This window comes from Suricata suricatta, chromosome 1, assembly GCF_006229205.1.
Source record: "Suricata suricatta isolate VVHF042 chromosome 1, meerkat_22Aug2017_6uvM2_HiC, whole genome shotgun sequence".
In the NCBI taxonomy this organism is placed as follows: Eukaryota; Metazoa; Chordata; class Mammalia; order Carnivora; family Herpestidae; genus Suricata; species Suricata suricatta.
In genome coordinates this window covers 174,902,834-174,919,704 of record NC_043700.1, presented here as the reverse complement: position 1 = coordinate 174,919,704, position 16,871 = coordinate 174,902,834, and the positions used below count along the sequence as shown (strand labels likewise).

At 41.2% G+C, this 16,871-nt stretch overlaps 1 protein-coding gene across 1 annotated transcript in view; it reads left to right on the top strand.

The window, feature by feature from the left end:
• The first annotated feature begins 876 nt into the window (after positions 1 to 876).
• The window catches only part of PI4K2B (phosphatidylinositol 4-kinase type 2 beta), a 30,984-nt gene continuing 14,989 nt past the window's right edge, over positions 877 to 16,871 (top strand). Inside the window, exons 1-6 of the mRNA XM_029947969.1 lie at positions 877 to 1,364; positions 10,487 to 10,623; positions 12,456 to 12,656; positions 13,235 to 13,366; positions 15,001 to 15,154; positions 16,285 to 16,346. Coding sequence (XP_029803829.1) covers positions 1,058 to 1,364; positions 10,487 to 10,623; positions 12,456 to 12,656; positions 13,235 to 13,366; positions 15,001 to 15,154; positions 16,285 to 16,346 — 993 coding nt within the window. The 5' untranslated portion in view covers positions 877 to 1,057. The remainder of the gene's footprint in view (positions 1,365 to 10,486; positions 10,624 to 12,455; positions 12,657 to 13,234; positions 13,367 to 15,000; positions 15,155 to 16,284; positions 16,347 to 16,871) is intronic.

Sequence of the window (16,871 nt, the reverse complement as noted above, 5' to 3'; positions counted from 1 at the left end):
ATCTTTTTAAGGAGCACATAGGATGTTCACTAAGGTAGATAATAAGCTGAGTTATGAAATAAGTCTCAATAAACTTCAAAAAGCATTAAAATTGTAATGTATCTTCTCTGGCCACAACATAATTAAACTAGAAATCAATTAAGAATTTCTAAGAAAGCCCCTAAATATTTGGAAATTACACACACAGTTCAAAGAAGTTAAGTCAAAAAAAGACACTATACAGGAAATAAAACCTATTTTGAAATGAATGAAAATGAAAGCACAATGTAGCAAAAATTGTGGATGCAGATAAAGCAGTGCATAGAGGGAAAGGCATAGCTTTAAATATATTTTTAAAAAGTAGAAAGGTCCAGAATCAATAATACACTCTTCTACTCTAACCAACTAGAAAATGAAGAGGAAATCAAATCCCAATTAAGCAGCAAGAAGGAAATAATAAAGCACAAAAATCAGTGAACTAGAAAACAGAAAATCAATGGAACCAAAAGATGGCTTTTAGAAAGATTCTTAAAAATGATAAACTTCTAGCTAAATTAGCCGTAATAAAAAAGAAAAAATACAAACAACCAATATTCAGAATATCTGAACAAAAGGTCCTTGCTCTCGTGGGCTTATAGTGGGGGTAACAAAAGTTAGTCACAGAAATAATGATAAGGGTAAACCCTTTGGAAGAATTCTGCATGGAGAGACAGATTGGGGTTCAGGGGCGGGGGTAGGGGTTGAGGGGCTCCTAGGCGGAGGTAATTAATGCCAACTCCTCTAGGACTTCGACCCCACCTCACAGTCATCTGGCGCTGGCAGCTGCAGGTGAAGGCCCCGCCCCGCGCCCCGCCCACCGCCGCCCCAGCCCTTCTGCGCAGGCGCGGGGTTGGCTCGCGGGGGGGCGCGGCTAGCGGCTGCGCAGGGACAACCGCCCGGTTGGCGCTGAGCGGTGCTGCGAGCTTGTGAGGTGTCCTCGGCCTGACCCGGCGGCTCCGGTCCCCCGCGATGTCGGGGACGGAGCCGGGCAGCTCGCCTCTCTGATTGGGTCTCAGCACGGACGGCACGGAGGGAGGCCATGGCGGAGTCCTGCGAGCCCGGGCGGCGGGCGTCCGCGGGCGGCGGGAGCTTGGAGGAGGACGACGACGAAGAGCGGGAGCCGCTGCTGCCGCGGATCGCCTGGGCCCAGCCACCTAAGGGCGCCCCAGGGAGCGCCGTCAGGCTCGTGGAGGCTGCCGGCGAGGAGGGCTCGGCCTGCCCTCCCGAGGCTGGAGACGAGGAACTGCTGCTCTCGTCCCGGGACGCGCCCTGCGGCTCCTCCCGGGGCGTGAGGGTCCTCCGAAGCTCGCCCACCAACCCGAACCGGAAACGCCCCCTGGGTGCAGGTGCGACTCCGCCTTTATCTCCACCCAGTGGTCCTCCCCACCCCGCGCGCGTCGCCACCCAGCCCTTCCCGGGGTCCCCCCTCTGTCCCGCACCAGCACTTGCCAGGCATCCCTCCCACCCGGAGACAGACTGGGGGCACCGTGCCTTTCTCTCTGCTCCCCAGTTTCCTTACACCTTTTCTAGGGGCTGTAGACCACTTCACTTAAGCCCCCAGGTTGTCGTTAAACTCCGATCCTTGAGGCCTCCCCTCAGAGTAAGCCTTAAACTTTTGAAATCAGACACTGAAGAAAAAAAAAAACTTAGCATGGAAACATGACGTAAGTTGTTGTCTCAAGTTTGGACTTGAGTTTTGGATTAAGAAGCCTGAACTATCAGGAAAGTTCTCAGAGTTGTGAATTTTAAAAACAGATGGACGACCGCAGGGAGACAGCAAGAAGATCGAGTTGCCGCCGGACACGTTTCAAAACTTTTTCTAGTTAATGTTGTTATTGTGACGGTAGCCAGAGGGGGCAGAGGCATTTGAATTTCTCGAGCTGCAACCTCTTGCAAAAAGTTTTCTTTCTAGTGTCGTTTGTATTCTACTTGAAGAACGCGGGGCGGGGGGGAGGGGTGGCTGGGGGCTTTTTCACTATTAAGTGGACAGGTAGCCTCAGGTGGAAAAGAGGGTAATTGATAGGAGGTGGGAAATGAATAAAAGGTAAGCAGGCATGCTGTGGCAGGGATGGATATTTGTTCATCAAGTTTTTGGCAGGTAGAGTTAGGCTGCTTTGCTAGTAAAACCGTAGGCGTGTATGAATCACAGCCAGAGATGGAGAGAGCTAGCTTGTAAAATCAGGATAACTCCTGTTTGTTGGTGGTCAGGATGGTTTGCGAGATGGTGCGTGCTCTGTGCCGGCACAACTCCCCATGTGGCGGCTTGAAGAAAAAGCCACAGAGATTGGACCTGTCACTACTCCTGCTTAGCGTTTCTGGAGTCTTTAAATTTCACATGTCCTGCTGCCAGTACGGGCCCCTACGATTTAGGGAAGTTTGGATGGAATAGGTTATTCAAGTTGTAGTTGAACTTAGATTCAAACACACTCTCAAGCAGATAAATTGAGACGCCGATGGTTTCCCATTCTGGTGTTTCCTGAATAAAGGTCCAGCAGACTCGTGTGACGTGCAGGTCGGTTGCCACTAGGTGAGCTAACGGGTGCACTGACGGTTCAACGTGGAACAGAACAAGCGTGATGATCAACAGACGGACCCAGGGTCACCTAGTGCTGACTCGTTTCTGCTACCTAGTATCCCTTCTGTGAAGTAACTGAGCTCTGTGTGGCTTTCCTGGTTTCTACCTTAAGTTTACCTGTGTAGCGAGATTTTAAAAGAGCCTAAAACCTTGAGTGTACTTGTTCTGTAAAAGTGGAGATTGTTGTTATAAGTTTATGTATTTGTTTTGAGAGGGAGAGAGAGAGAATCACAAGCAGGCTCCGTGTGTCCGTGCAGAGCCCTGTGTGGGGCTCAGTCTCATGACCATGAGATTATGACCTGAGCCAAGATCAAGGGTCAGATGCTTACCTGACTGAGCCCCCCCAGGGGCCCCTGCAAGTGAGGTTTTGTGAACACATAGCATTAAGGCTAGAAAAGTAACTGGGATAGAATATAGTATTCATAATACAAATGGATTACTAAAGAGAATTCTTGCCTTTCAAAATGGTAGTAATTTACTTACATCACAGTTTACGTTTTGCTGAGATCTCTTTTTGTGTAGTTCGTTCATTCTCACAATGGCACGCAAGTTAGTTGTTACTCATCCTCATCCTCGTTGTGAGGACTGAAAGTGAATACAACTGTAATGACTGGTACATAGAAGTTCAGAGGTGAACCAGAGTCAAGTATACAGGAAGTGGTAAAGCCAGACTGAGCCTAGTTCTTCTTATGTCCTGCACTTTTTCCATTTTGCAGTAGATCCAAGTATTGTAAAACAGTTATTACTTTTGGTGATTTATTAATGGAGGTCTTGTTTTTAATGGCTTTAAAAATAGCTTTGAATTTAAAAAAGTATTTTAAACATCTCAAACCAGTCTCCTAAAAAATTTATGATTGAGTAATATAACTAGGTTTTTAAGTTTTCGGGGTTTTTTGAGAGAGAGGGTGCAAGTGAGGGAGGGGCAGAAAGAGAGACAGAAGTGGGGGCTCACCTGGGACTCCTGTTTTACCCGAAGCAGAACGTGAGCTCACCCAGTGTGGGACTCAGACTCACAAACTGTGAGATAATGATCTGAGCTGAAGTCAGATGCTTAATGACTGAGCCACCCAGGCGCCCTAAGTTATTTTTTTTAATGAGTTCCATTAACTTTCTCTGTCCTTTACCATCCAGTTTCCATGAAGTCACCTCACTAGTTCAAAGAAATTCTTGCATTTAGATTAATAGTAACATTATTTATCTTATGCTCAATGCATGAGCATTTGTGCCTATTTTGTCTGTACATAGAACTTTATGTACTTTAGCCAATGGAAGAGCATCTGTTACCTTTACTTGAACCAGACATTGACAGAGTCTGGAACCAGCATAAACATCGTATTGTTGGGTCCGTGTCAACGTAGAAGGATTCGTGGCGTTCATTCCTTGTTCTAGCCGTCATTTTAATCAGTGAGTTGGAGAGTCATAAAGATAACACCTGGGTAGCAGTATGTGAAGCACACAGTTCTATGTGCTTCACTTATATTAATATATAACTAACCCCATGAAGTGAGTTTTATTTTTTATTCTCATTGTACGGAAGCACAGAGAGGTGAAGTGACTTCTTCAAGATCCCAGTTAACACAAACCAGGAGCCCTTTGCAGTTTTGTTGGAGAGCCTACACTTAGAGAATAGTCTTAAGAGTATTCAAAGAACTACCAAAGTCAAAGGAAATGTGTATTTAAAAGCCTTTTAATGATTCCTAATGGCTTAGAAATGTATGAAAAATTAGCACCATTTAAAAATAAGGAAGAAAGATGAGGGTGCGAAATAAGGTAATGAAATAAATAAGATGGAGGCTGTGATAATACACAAAATGCACACGAGATGCTTGATGCAGGCAGCCCACAAATCCGTAACTGAGCTTTTGAAAGACAGTGAGCAGCCACCTCTCACTGTCAAGTGATTGTTCCTCAACCAGTAATGAGAAGACACTTATTCTTTGTTTTCCATTTATTGCTGAGATACATCATTCTCAAATGCTAGAGTGCCCGCTGTGTGCGGTGGAAATTGAGGCCTTGGGGACACAGTGGGGACCAGACATCAGTCTAGTCACCAGCCTTGCCCCGCATAGCTTAATAGTGATGGAGGGAATGGTCAATTAGAACAGACAGTTCCAACAGCTGATCTGTTTGAGTGGGGAAAGCTGAGGATTCCACTGAACTGCGCCCTGGATTTAGGGGCCAGGGAACACCTAGCAGAGGAAGTAGTGTCCACCTTGAGACCTAAGGATGACTGGCACTTGAACCCCCAAGGCAGGGTTCAGATCACCAAACTAGTGAGCTGACGACTTTTCTCTTTAGAAAATATTCTGGTCAGTGGGTAAGATAGAACCCCAACCCTCAAGTGAGGAGGGGCTCATTTCGGTAAGTTGCCACATGTACTTATATGAAAGGTTTATAAAATGGATTTTCTTACTCCATTTCTAGTTCTGTTTACTAAAGGACCAGTGGTAAAGCTTAAATGTGGTGAAGGGGAGTTTGTTAATAAATAATTATTAAGATTATTAAGGGCCTACTCAGGCACTGTTTTAAGCACTTGGAATGTATCAGAACAAAACCAAGATCTCTGCCCTTCTTGAACTTAGATCATTTTGTTACAGGGTTACAAGTGGTCAGATGGCGTTGAAAGATCAGTAAGAATTAGCCTGTGAAGGAAGCTTGGGAGCTGGGGGGCGGGAGGCGGGGGGAATAGCATGGGCAGATGTTGAGAGCGTGTGAGAAGTGCGGAGCTCAAATAGGACTGGAGCTTGACTAGCCGGTCACCACTTCTTAGAGGAGACCTTTGCCAAGGGAATACACAGAGGTGGAATTGAGATTTTCTGCAGAAGAATCTTTGATACAGAGGCAAGTCAACACCCTATAGTTTATTCCTTAAAAGGGGTAACAGTAATTTTACCTGAAAAAGTTTTTTTCATTAAAGAAAATGGAGCTACCCATGCCCCTCAACTATTAAAAATAAAAACTAACAATGGGGGCAACTGGGTGGCTCAGTTGGTTAAGCTTCTGACTTCGGCTCAGGTCATGATCTCCCAGTTTGTGGATTCGAGCCCCATTTCAGGCTCTGTGCTGACAGCTCGGAGCCTGGAGCCTGCTTCCAGATTCTGTGTCTGCCTCTCGCTTTTCCTCTCCCTTGTTCATGCTCTGCCTCTTTCTCTCTCAAAAATAAACATTAAAAATAAAACACAATGACGACAGACCTTCAACCCAAATCTCCATAGCACTTAGAGCTTGAAGCGGCATAACTTGTGGAGGGATCCTCCAACTTAAACTAGTTGCCAGATGTACAGTTAAGTAAATGAAGAAAGCTTTAGAATGTAATTGTGAGTTAAGAGTTAAAGAAAAATTATCTCCCAAAAAGCAGTTTCTCTGATTTTGGAACAGTTGATAAGAAGTCATTTTTTCTGGCAGCAATTTGGATAGTAGGTCCAGTTGTCTTTTAAGCACCATTCTAGATAGTGATGGTAAATCTAGATCATCTTCAAAGAATGCCTATTTTCATGTGGGGAGATTATCTCATCCAAAAGAGTTGCTCAATAAGGGACAAATTAAAGAGAAAGGGATTAAGAACATCCTTATCTGATTTTGGTTGAAACTGAATTATTATTTTTATTATTCAGAGTATAAGCACGGGCTCTATGACAGCAACAAAGGCAGGTTACATGATGAACTCATAAAGCTTAGCCCATAAAACAATATAACATTCACTAGTGATAATGGCCAAGGTTGCACACAGTTTCCACAGGAACTGTTCCACTGCAGCACGAGAGACCACGAGTGGTCTGAGTGTTTAGCCAGTTCAGTATGAATTTATAGTATGACCAGATTCCCAAACAAGTAACGTGATACCAGAGTGCTTCTCGTTTCGGTATATTGGCAACACTGAGAGAAATCTCTCTTCCCTGCAATGGGTTGCTTGGTTCTGGAGACCATATTTTATAAGGGGGCACATTGAAAACCCGAGGCATGAAACAAGAGGGCAATTTGTGTGCTGAAAAGCCTGAAAACACTTCCATATGGGTGAAGGTAAGAATAGAGGAGAATTAGGGGAACATGACATGATCTTCAGCTTTTTGAAAGGCTGTCCCTGGGGAGAAAGGCGTAAGTAGACATTTGTTTTGCTCCAGATAGTAGGTCTAGGACATTGGGTGAAACTACAGGAGACTTAATTTTTGGAAAAGGAAAAAGCTTATACACTGTTTTTGTTTCCAAATAGAAGGATCACGAAAAAAAAAATAGCAATGTCTGGTTGAAAGTGTTTTAAACATTTTCCGAAAGACCACCTCCTGGTGATGTGTTGTAAAAAGTACACTAGTGCTAGGAACAGGGTTGAAATAAATCACTTTTCAAGCTCTTTCTTATTAAGAGCCTCTGCCTAGGGGCAGCAGGGTGGCCCAGTCAGTTAAACATACACCTTGTGGTGCACCTCATGATCTCATGGTTCCTTTGTTCGAGCCCCAAGTGGGGCTCTGCATTGACAGTGCCTGGGATTCTCTTCCTCTTTCCGCTCCTCCTCCACTCACTCTCTCAAAATAAATAAACCTTAAAAAAAAAAAAGCCTTCTCCTGGAAGAAATATCATTTGGTTATTACTGGCATATTCTAGTACATAAATAAAACTTCGTTTATTCAATGAAATGTTTACTAAGTGCCCACTAAATGCTGATCCCTCATCCAGGTGCTCGGGATATACAGTGAATAAAGACTAAGTTCCACCATCTAACTATTTTCGCAGGATAGATAAGAATGAGTGGAATTAGCACATCAACTGTAGTGATTTAACTAAAGTACTTGGATTATTTATTCATTTAAGTATGGTAAATATGCCCAATAGCCCTTTTTGTGGCATTTTTCTTAGCACATACTTTTAAAAATTAGTTAAAAAACAGTTTTATTTCTGTCTAAATGAAGGCAAATTTTAAAATAAGGCAAGTTTATGTTTTGAATTTTCATAATGTTGAATGCATGTAATAGCCTTTAAATACCTTCCAACATAAAATATGAATAATTTTTGTCTTGTGTACCACTTTAAGTGATTAATTGTTAATTCATTTTGCAAGTGCTTATTGATTATCTGTTATGTTCCAAGAACTATAAAAGTTCTGGTCTGGGGTGCCTGACTCTTGGTTTTGACTCAGGTCATGATCTCATGATTTGTGGGATTAAGCTCCATGTCAGGCTCTGTGCTGACAGTGAGGAGCCGGCTTCAGATTCCCTCTCTCCCTTTCTCTCTGCCCCTCCCCTGTGCATGTGCGCATGTGCGCTCGCTCGCGCGTGCGCGCGCGCGCGCTCTCTCGCGCTCTCTCTCTCTCTCTCTCTCTCTCTCTCTCTCTCTCTCTCTCTCTCTCAAACTTTCAAAAAAAAAAGGATTACTGTAGCTTCTCTGTCAAGTATAGAGAAAGCGTAGGTGAAAGAAGAAAACAGGAGATTCTTATAATAATCTAGGTGAGAGTTGATAGTCCCTTGAATCACATGAAAGGAATGGAGATGGTGAGAGGTGATTGGATACTGGGTGTTTATGTAAGGTAGAGCCTTGGATTGGATGTTGGAGGTGAGAGTATAAGATCAAGGCTGATTCCAAGGGTTTCGGCCTGAGCAACTGGAAGATTTGGAGTTGCCAACAACTGAAATAGGGAAACCTGAGAGGGAAGCAGTCAGGAGGGGTTGTAAAGAAAAGAATTGAGTTTTGGTTAGTAAGCTGTCCATTAACGATCCAAGTAGAGTTGTTGAGTATAGTAGTCTGGAGTTGAAAGTAGAAGTCCAGGCTTGACATTTAAATTTGGGACTCATCAGTGTTGATAAAGAAGAGAAGAGGACCATGAACTGAATCTGAGGCATCCCAAAGTTAAGCTGTCAGGAGATAGAAAAGGAGCACCATAAAGACTGACAATGCAGAGCCAATGAAATGGGAGAACCTGGAGAAGGGGCCCCCTGGAAAGCCATGTGAAGGAGGAAAGAGTGACTAACAGGGTTAAATGGTGGCATTGGTCAAGGAAGATACATTCTGAGGTTAGATTTAGCAATACGATATCACTGTGTACCCCAACACAAGTTTTATCAGTGGAATAGTTGGGACAGAAACCTGACTGAAATGGGTTCAAGAGAAACTCGAGGAAGAAATATTGGAGATGTTAAATATGAATAACTGCAGAGGCCTGTGCTGTATAGGGGGTCAAAGAAATGAGGGAATCTCTAAGGAGTATTGTGGAAGGAGATTGGGATGAGAAAAATTACAGCACGCTTAGTATGGTGATAGAAGTGGTCCAATAAAGAGGGAAATATTGATGCAGGGAAGAATGGCTGAAGAAATGTCCTGGAATCATCAGTAAGAGAGAGGGTCTAATACACCAAGTGGATGAGTTGATCTTCGAGTGTAGACGGTTCATCTGTAGTAACAGGCAGAGGACAGGATGTGGGCAGATGTGCTGTGGAGGGCTGATGATAGTGTTTTCTGATTGAATCTCTTAAGGACCATCTGAGAGGGAGGGACTCTTGGAAATGTGAAGAGAGGGGAGGTTATGAGAGAGTTGTCCAGAACAGTGGGAGAGACCATGCCCCGGGAGGCGTCCTCATTCAGGTTACTAGAACAACATACCATAGACTGAGCCGTTTAAACAACAGACATTTATTCCTCACAGTCCTGGAGGCTGGGAAGTCCAAGATGAGGGTCCGTGATCAGGGCTGGGAAGTCCAAGATGAGGGCATGATGAAAGCTCTCCTCCTGGCGCGCAAATGGCCATCTTCTCACTGTGTCCTCACGTGGCACAGGGCGAGAGAGCATGCTCCTGGCACTAATCCTGTTGTGGGGGCCCTACCCTCATGACCTCATCTACACCTGATTACCTCCCACAGTTCCATTGGGCACTAGGGCTTGAACATATTTTGGGAGGACACAAGCATTCAGTTCGTAACAGGAATGTAGTGTGCTTCCCAGAGGCATGAAGGACCCACCTGAGGTTTGTGGTGATGTATTTAAATTAAAGAGAGATCTCAGGTGTTGTGTTTGTGAATGTTTATATAGTCAAGTTCAGCTGTCCAGGCCTAGGTGTACTCAACAGACAGTTGAGTTTAACCGGAAATGGGTTTTTTTTTCCAGGTGCCCGTGATAAGGGGAGGGAGGAAAGGTAGAGTGACTATATGATGACTGCCCTTAATTTAAGCTGGCCAGTGAGGGACATGAGGACGCAGATCAGTGACAACATGAGAGATCAGTACTTTGTGGGTCCTAGTGGGATGGAATAATTTTTGGACTCAGGGTACTAGAGGGAACGAACTAGGAAGATAAAAGGTGCTTGACGTGGAAAGGTGTGAGGAGGCTGCAGGTATTGGTGGTGACAGACGTGAGGTGTGACCGCAGCTGGAAGGTGAGGTGGAATGGAGAACAGAATCACTGGAGGAGAGGGATTCAGAGCAATGTGAGTGTTAGTGTGGTTATTGCAACAAATAAGGGTTTTGTTTTTCATGTGTCATTACTTGAACTTTAAAGAGAAGTGGGGTGGGGCACCTGGGTGGCTCAATCGGTTAAGCATCTGACTTCGGCTCAGGTCATGATCTCGCGGTTTGTGAGTTCGAGCCCCGCGTCAGGCTCAGAGCCTGGAGCCTGCTTCAGGTTCTGTGTCTCTGCCTCTCTCTGCCCATCCCCTGCTCATGCTCTGTCTCTCAATAATAAATAAATGTTAAAAAAATTAAAAATAAAGAGAAGTGGGGTTTGGGGAAAAAAGGGAAGATCCAAGCAGCCCATACAATACTTGATTACATTTTTCTGTACCTTAATGTCCTAATGCTAGTAACCTAACCCAATACCACAGGTCCCTATCATGAGCATTCTCATAACTGGCCTTCTTCGTCGTGTTCTACATCAACATTGCTTTTTTTAATGCAATAATTGTTGCTTCTTCAGCATTGAATACATTCCTGGATGATCCTGAATTTGCTGATGTTATATTGAAAGCAGAGCAAGCAATAGAATTTGGAGTTTTTCCAGAAAGAATCTCTCAAGGTTCAAGTGGAAGTTACTTTGTGAAGGATCCTAAGAGGGTGAGAATTTCACAGATCTACTATATATATAACAGAAATATTGGAAAACACTAATTTAAATATGAAGTCATTATGAGGTTCTGAAGCTTTTTTCCTGATAAATCTGATTGCACCCTCTTTTCAAAAAAACAGGTGAGGGGGTGTTTTGTTTTTAACTAGAGCATTCTGCTATTTAGAAATACTGCTATTCATTTTAAGTCACAGTTTGCTTTCCTACTATTTTAGTACTTTGGTTTCAAATGGAATGTTCACATTCAGCTGTAAATTTGGTGAGTTTATATTCATAAGTCCTTACTTTACAGTAACTGGATTAGCCAACCAAAGTAGAAATTTAAACTTTCCAAGGCTTATTTTGCCCTAGGAATATTTTTTCGTCGCACCGGACGAACCAGGGCAGTCTGAAGCTTGACGGCACTGAGATGTGACATCGTGAAATGAGCCAAAGTAGAATTCTAGGGCAGAAAAGGGAAGTTGATATGGGACTTTGTTCCACTTAGTCTAGATTTTCAGAAATCTATATTATTATCTCTAAAAGCTTTCTGAATGATACATAACCAGCAGTTCTTTCTTCAAGAGTAAAAATGATTATGATTTCATCCTAATATTCTTTACAAAGATCGAAGTTATATTTTAAAAGTCTTTTTTGAGATTTAAGTGTATATGGTAATGTCGATCTCTCTCAGTCTTTCTTCCAAGTTTGATTTTGTAATTTTTTCTTGTTGACTTTGTTACTAGTGACTCAGACTTTACTGCATTATAAAACAATTATATACTTAAAATTATAGTAAGATTTTTATTTCTTATCTAAGTATAATTCACTCTCTAAATTTAATATGAATTTATTTTATCAGGCCAGTAATAAAGATTATAGACTTTAGACATCCATGGGCAAATATTTTTTAAGAGGAGAAAATTTATTTAAAATTTATAAAATAAATTAACTGGAGAAAGATTAGGGTAGGAGAATCTACAACATGAGGTTCACTCTATCCTATTATTCATTACCTTTATATTTTATTTATTTATTTATTTATTTTTAATGTTTTATTTATTTTTGATACAGAGAGAGACAGAGCATGAGAGGGGGAGGGGCAGAGAGAGAGAAGGAGACACAGAACCAGAAGCAGGCTCCAGGCTCTGAGCTGTCAGCACAGAGCCTGACGCAGGGCTCAAACCCACGAATGTGAAATCTGACCTGAGCCGAAGCCGGAGGTTTAACCGACTGAGCCACCCAGGCGCCCCACCTTTATATTTTAGAGATGACTTTTGGTCACTGGGTTTATTAGTTCATTTAAAAAATGCTTCCATGCCTACTGCGTACCAGGCACTGTTCTGAGTACTTGGGAAACAGCCCTAACAAGCAAAGTCCCTGCCCTTTAGAATATACATCTAGTGAGAAAGTAGCTGATAAATAAACACATAATTTGGATATTTAATAGATACTATCTGACCTAGAGCACTGGTTTTCAAACATTATGAAATCCGCGGAACCCTTTCTTAACTTGAAAGTCCAGTAATAAAACAAGTGGAGTCGAAGTTGATCTAGTTAAGTGGTAGGGGGTCTCAGTGCCCCACTCTCACCTGCCTTCTCACCTTTCCTAGGGTTTCTGAGAGCACAGTTTGAAAACTACTAGCCCAAAGGATTGTTGGTTTTTAATCGATTGTTGAGTGAGAATGAATATAAAAACACGATTAGACCTAAACCTCTTACTATTTAAGGGTGATATCCCAATCTGGTGGGAAGGAATAGAAAAAGATTTAACAAAATGCGTTTTAGGGATTATTATCTCTCTATACTAAAAGTCTAAGAAAATCTCTCCTATTTTATGTAGAAAATTATCGGTGTATTTAAACCCAAATCAGAAGAGCCTTACGGTCAGCTGAATCCAAAATGGACCAAATATGTTCATAAAGTCTGCTGCCCTTGCTGCTTCGGAAGAGGCTGCCTGCTGCCTAATCAGGGATACCTTTCTGAAGCTGGCGCCTCCCTTGTGGACGAAAAGCTGCATCTGGGTATCGTACCTAAAACAAAGGTAAAGGAGAAATTGTTTTTAATTATGTGCTTCCAGTTTATAGTCTACTTCTCTGTGAACACTTTATTAATACTTCTGATGACAGAACCCAACTAAAGTCGAGCCCTTGCTTTGGCGATCCGGAGACATGAGTAACCAACCCATCAGTGGATTCTAGGGGAGATTCTCAAAGGGTCCAAGCCAGTGTCCCTGCTCACGCGCGCTTCAATGGTGCTGAGGACAAGAAGATACAGAACTAACATTTAGACAGCAGAAAAAGATCAGGGTTCTAGAAGGTCTCTCTGTTTAGCCTTTATAAATTTTTACTTGAAGACTTCCTCGAATATCCATTTCTAATTCTCCATCTCAGAATGATTCTTTCTTCCACTGGCCAGCTTTAGGCTGCCTCTGTCATAAATATGTGCCATTTAACTGACTTTGCAAAATCCCCAAGCCTTTCTAGTTTAGATTCTCTGCACCATTTAGATAGGGTTGAACTTTGCTGATTTACAGCTTTAGTGTGTGTTTCATGGTGTATACGAGTAGGAACGCTACAATGCAAATTCTCATAACCATTTTTCTGAACTGTGTGTTTCTAGGTGGTTTGGCTTGTCAGTGAGACATTTAACTACAGTGCAATTGACCGTGCAAAATCTAGAGGCAAAAAGTATGCCTTAGAGAAAGTGCCAAAAGTAGGTAGAAAATTCCATCGGATAGGACTCCCTCCTAAGGTAAGTTTCTGTGAGAAGCTTTATTTGGGGCATTTGGGGGACAATTCCGCATGCATTACCTGAGTACTATGTGCCGTAGGCTGTGGGCATAATAAAAAAGGGAATCGTTTTTTCATTCTCAAAGAGCTCCCAGTGAACCAGCGATCTCAGTGTGATAGGAGAAAGCCGTTCGGACGGTTAAATGCTCAGAGAGGGTCGGGGAGGGACGGCTAACCCAGCATGGAGGGCTGGGGATACTGTTGCCCCAGGAGTTTGCCTCTAAGGCTTTATAAAGTCCTGGCTAAAAGCACAGGTCAAGAAGACTTAAGTTCCCTCGCAGCCGGTCAGCTCCGAGCGCTTGAGCGAGTTCCTTACCCCCTAAGCCCCAGTTTCTATAAACTGGATGAGAAAAACTACCTCTTGAGGTTGTGAGATAAAATGAAGACATTCATGTCAAGTACTTGGGTTAGTGCCTGGCGCACAGTATGAAGTAAGTGGTAGTAACTATATTTACTGGTGACATAATGAATTTTGTTTTTTCTTATCACTTTTAGATAAACCTAAGGATTGATTAGCAGCTGGCTAAGCAGGAGTGGGGAGGGTTAATGGGAAGGCATTCTAGAAAAACTTTAAGCATTTATATATATATATATATATATATATATATATATAAATGTAAGTTGATCCATGATTTTGTTTTGTGGATGTTGTGCATTTGTCTAGATAAAAGAATCTGAGTAGGAATTCATGATTAACTTAAACTGTTTTTAAAATTGTACTCCAAATAAGGAGGAAGTTTGAAAATGTTTACAAGGCCTGTTTTTTCTTGGATATGCTAAAATTAAGTGTGACTAAAGAAGGATATTATTTTCATATTTATGACTATTTATTAGGTACTTTAAAGAAGCACCTAATATAGAAATATAGTTAAAATTTCATGCCAACAATAAGAACATAGTGTTAGGATCAGAAACAGATTTTCTTTGTGGTTATTTGTATTTACAAGACCAACCAGGTACCCTGTGTGTCCTGTGTCATAAATACATTAAGTAATTTTAGTGACAGAAATGCCTTTAAAAACGGACATATCTTTAAGGAAAGGCTTTTCTTAAAAACCACTATAGGTGTTATGACTGATGGATTAATTCTTTAAAATTTGTGACCAGATCTTTAATCTGAAAGTCAAAAAATGCATTAAAAAAAAGGCAATGTTCCATATTTATGTTTTAAAAATATCAAGTATTTCTTCAGTAAGATAAAATTGTACACTGTTATTAAATGATCAGGATAGGTGTAATATTTGACCACTATAATTAAATTCATTTTAATGAATATTTTTAGAAAACATCATTCTGAGTTGAGGTTTTCACCTTGAGGGCACATGTGCATTTTCTTTTTTAGTTATCCTAAAATAGCTTCAATGTTCCTTGAAAGCTTAGGGTTGAGCATTTTTAATTTGCTATGTATTCTTTATGTGGCTGTTTAAAATTAGTGTGTAAAAATAGTGTGATAAATATGGTTTATCTAAACTCTTGTTAACTCTTCTATGTTTCTTGCCATGTTTATATAACATTTTATGATGAAACTGCTGAGAAATTAAAGAAGTTATCCCTTTGTTGTACTTTCTTTTCTAACTCTAGTTCTTAAAATTATAGATTGGTTCCTTTCAGTTATTTGTTGAAGGTTACAAGGAGGCTGAATATTGGCTTAGAAAATTCGAAGCTGACCCTTTGCCTGAGAATATTAGAAAACAATTTCAGTCACAGTTTGAAAGATTGGTTATTTTGGATTACATCATCAGAAATACAGGTATGAAGTTCTCTTACTTGTTTACTCAAATCTTGTTAGCTTGCACATGGTATTCAACTCTTGTTGTCCAGATCAAAAACATAAAATTTTGATGCAGAAGTCTTGAGGCCACTTTTTTTTTTTTTTTTTTTTTTTTTTTTTACCTGCCTTGGGAAACAAATGTAATACTGACTCCCCTGGGCAGAGTCAACCTTGTTCTGGAGATTCTAACTCCTGGCAGTCTCCTGCCTGAGTGATTAGAGGTTAGTTCTTGTCCGCTCCTGGGGAATTTCTTGGCAGTAGGACAAAGCTGGAAATGTTATCTGCATAATATGAATGATTAAAACTTGATTGTGTAAGTTATTTTAGATGCTTATTTCGACATTAGGTAATTGTTAGGATAGTCTGCATATACCTTAAGCTGTTAATTTTTGCTGTGCTGGAATGGAACAGTAATGCAGGTCATCTGAAACTCTGTTCCCCAGTGTGGTTCCGGGACCGGCGGGTCAGTTGTAGGTGGGGACTTGTTACACGTGCATCTTTTCGGAGCAGTGCACTCTGCCTGTGGGGGCTGCCAGTCTGGTTTAGCATGTCCTCTAGGTAATTCTGAAGCTCTCTGAAGTTTGAGAACCACTGATTCAAAATATTTGTTCATTTATACTAGTTTCTGAAAAAGCATTACATACTTTTCCAGAGTTGCCTTCTTAATTATTGTGGTCTTAGATTAATGTTAAATTTGATGTAAGATCACAGTACTTCTATCTAGACAATAGGCGAGCACCTACCCAGAAATTTGCTTGGTAGTAGAGGTACATGCTTTTTCTTCCTAAGGGGAAGAGACTTATCCTTGTTTTTAATAACCTTGATTTAATAGTTCTTGATAATACATACCTCACAGAGTGGTTATAAGGATTAAATGAATTAGTACATGTTAAGTACTTACAACAATGTCTGGCACAGAGTAAATCCTCAAAAAGTGTTAACAGTTGTAAGTATTTTCTAGTTTGTATGTGTTAGATTGGAGCCTCTAAGGTATACACGTGTCACAGATAACCAGTCAACGTCTTGAAAATCAAAAGGCAACTAGATTATTTCCTTTGATATTAAGCCGTGATATCCATAAAAAATGAAGTAACATTTTGTTTTTAAAGACAGGGGAAATGATAATTGGTTAATCAAATATGAAAAGCAGCAACAGGGAAAGGAAGTTAAGGTAAGGAAATTTCATAGAGACAATTTCTATAAAAGATTTCTTAAATTTATGTTTTTCTTCATTTCTTCATTTCCTTCACTTAGATCCTTGGTTTTATCTCCTTTTACTGTTTTTCTCTTCTTTTTTCTCTCCTTCCCTGTTTACATTGCGTTTTTTAAAATTCAACTTTCTAAATCTCTGTGCAGCTTTATTTTTTATGTTGTATTAGACTAGAAGAATGATATATCAGCGTGGTACTCTTTTTTAGACCTGGGAAATTTGTTGTAGGACCACCAGATTTATTTTGCTTTTATGTTTTACAAAAAGGGTTCTGTTATTTTTGGTCAACATGTTTATATTTTAGTAAGTCACTTCTTTCTGAGTCTTATGACTCCATAATGTGGGTGAATCTCAAAATCCTGCTGAGTGAAAGGAGCTACACACAAAGGGAACACACTGTCTGACTCCATTTACCTGAAAATCTACAAAGTGCACAGTAATCCCTAGTGACAGAAAGCAGACCCTGGATGCCTGCTGTTGGAGGGA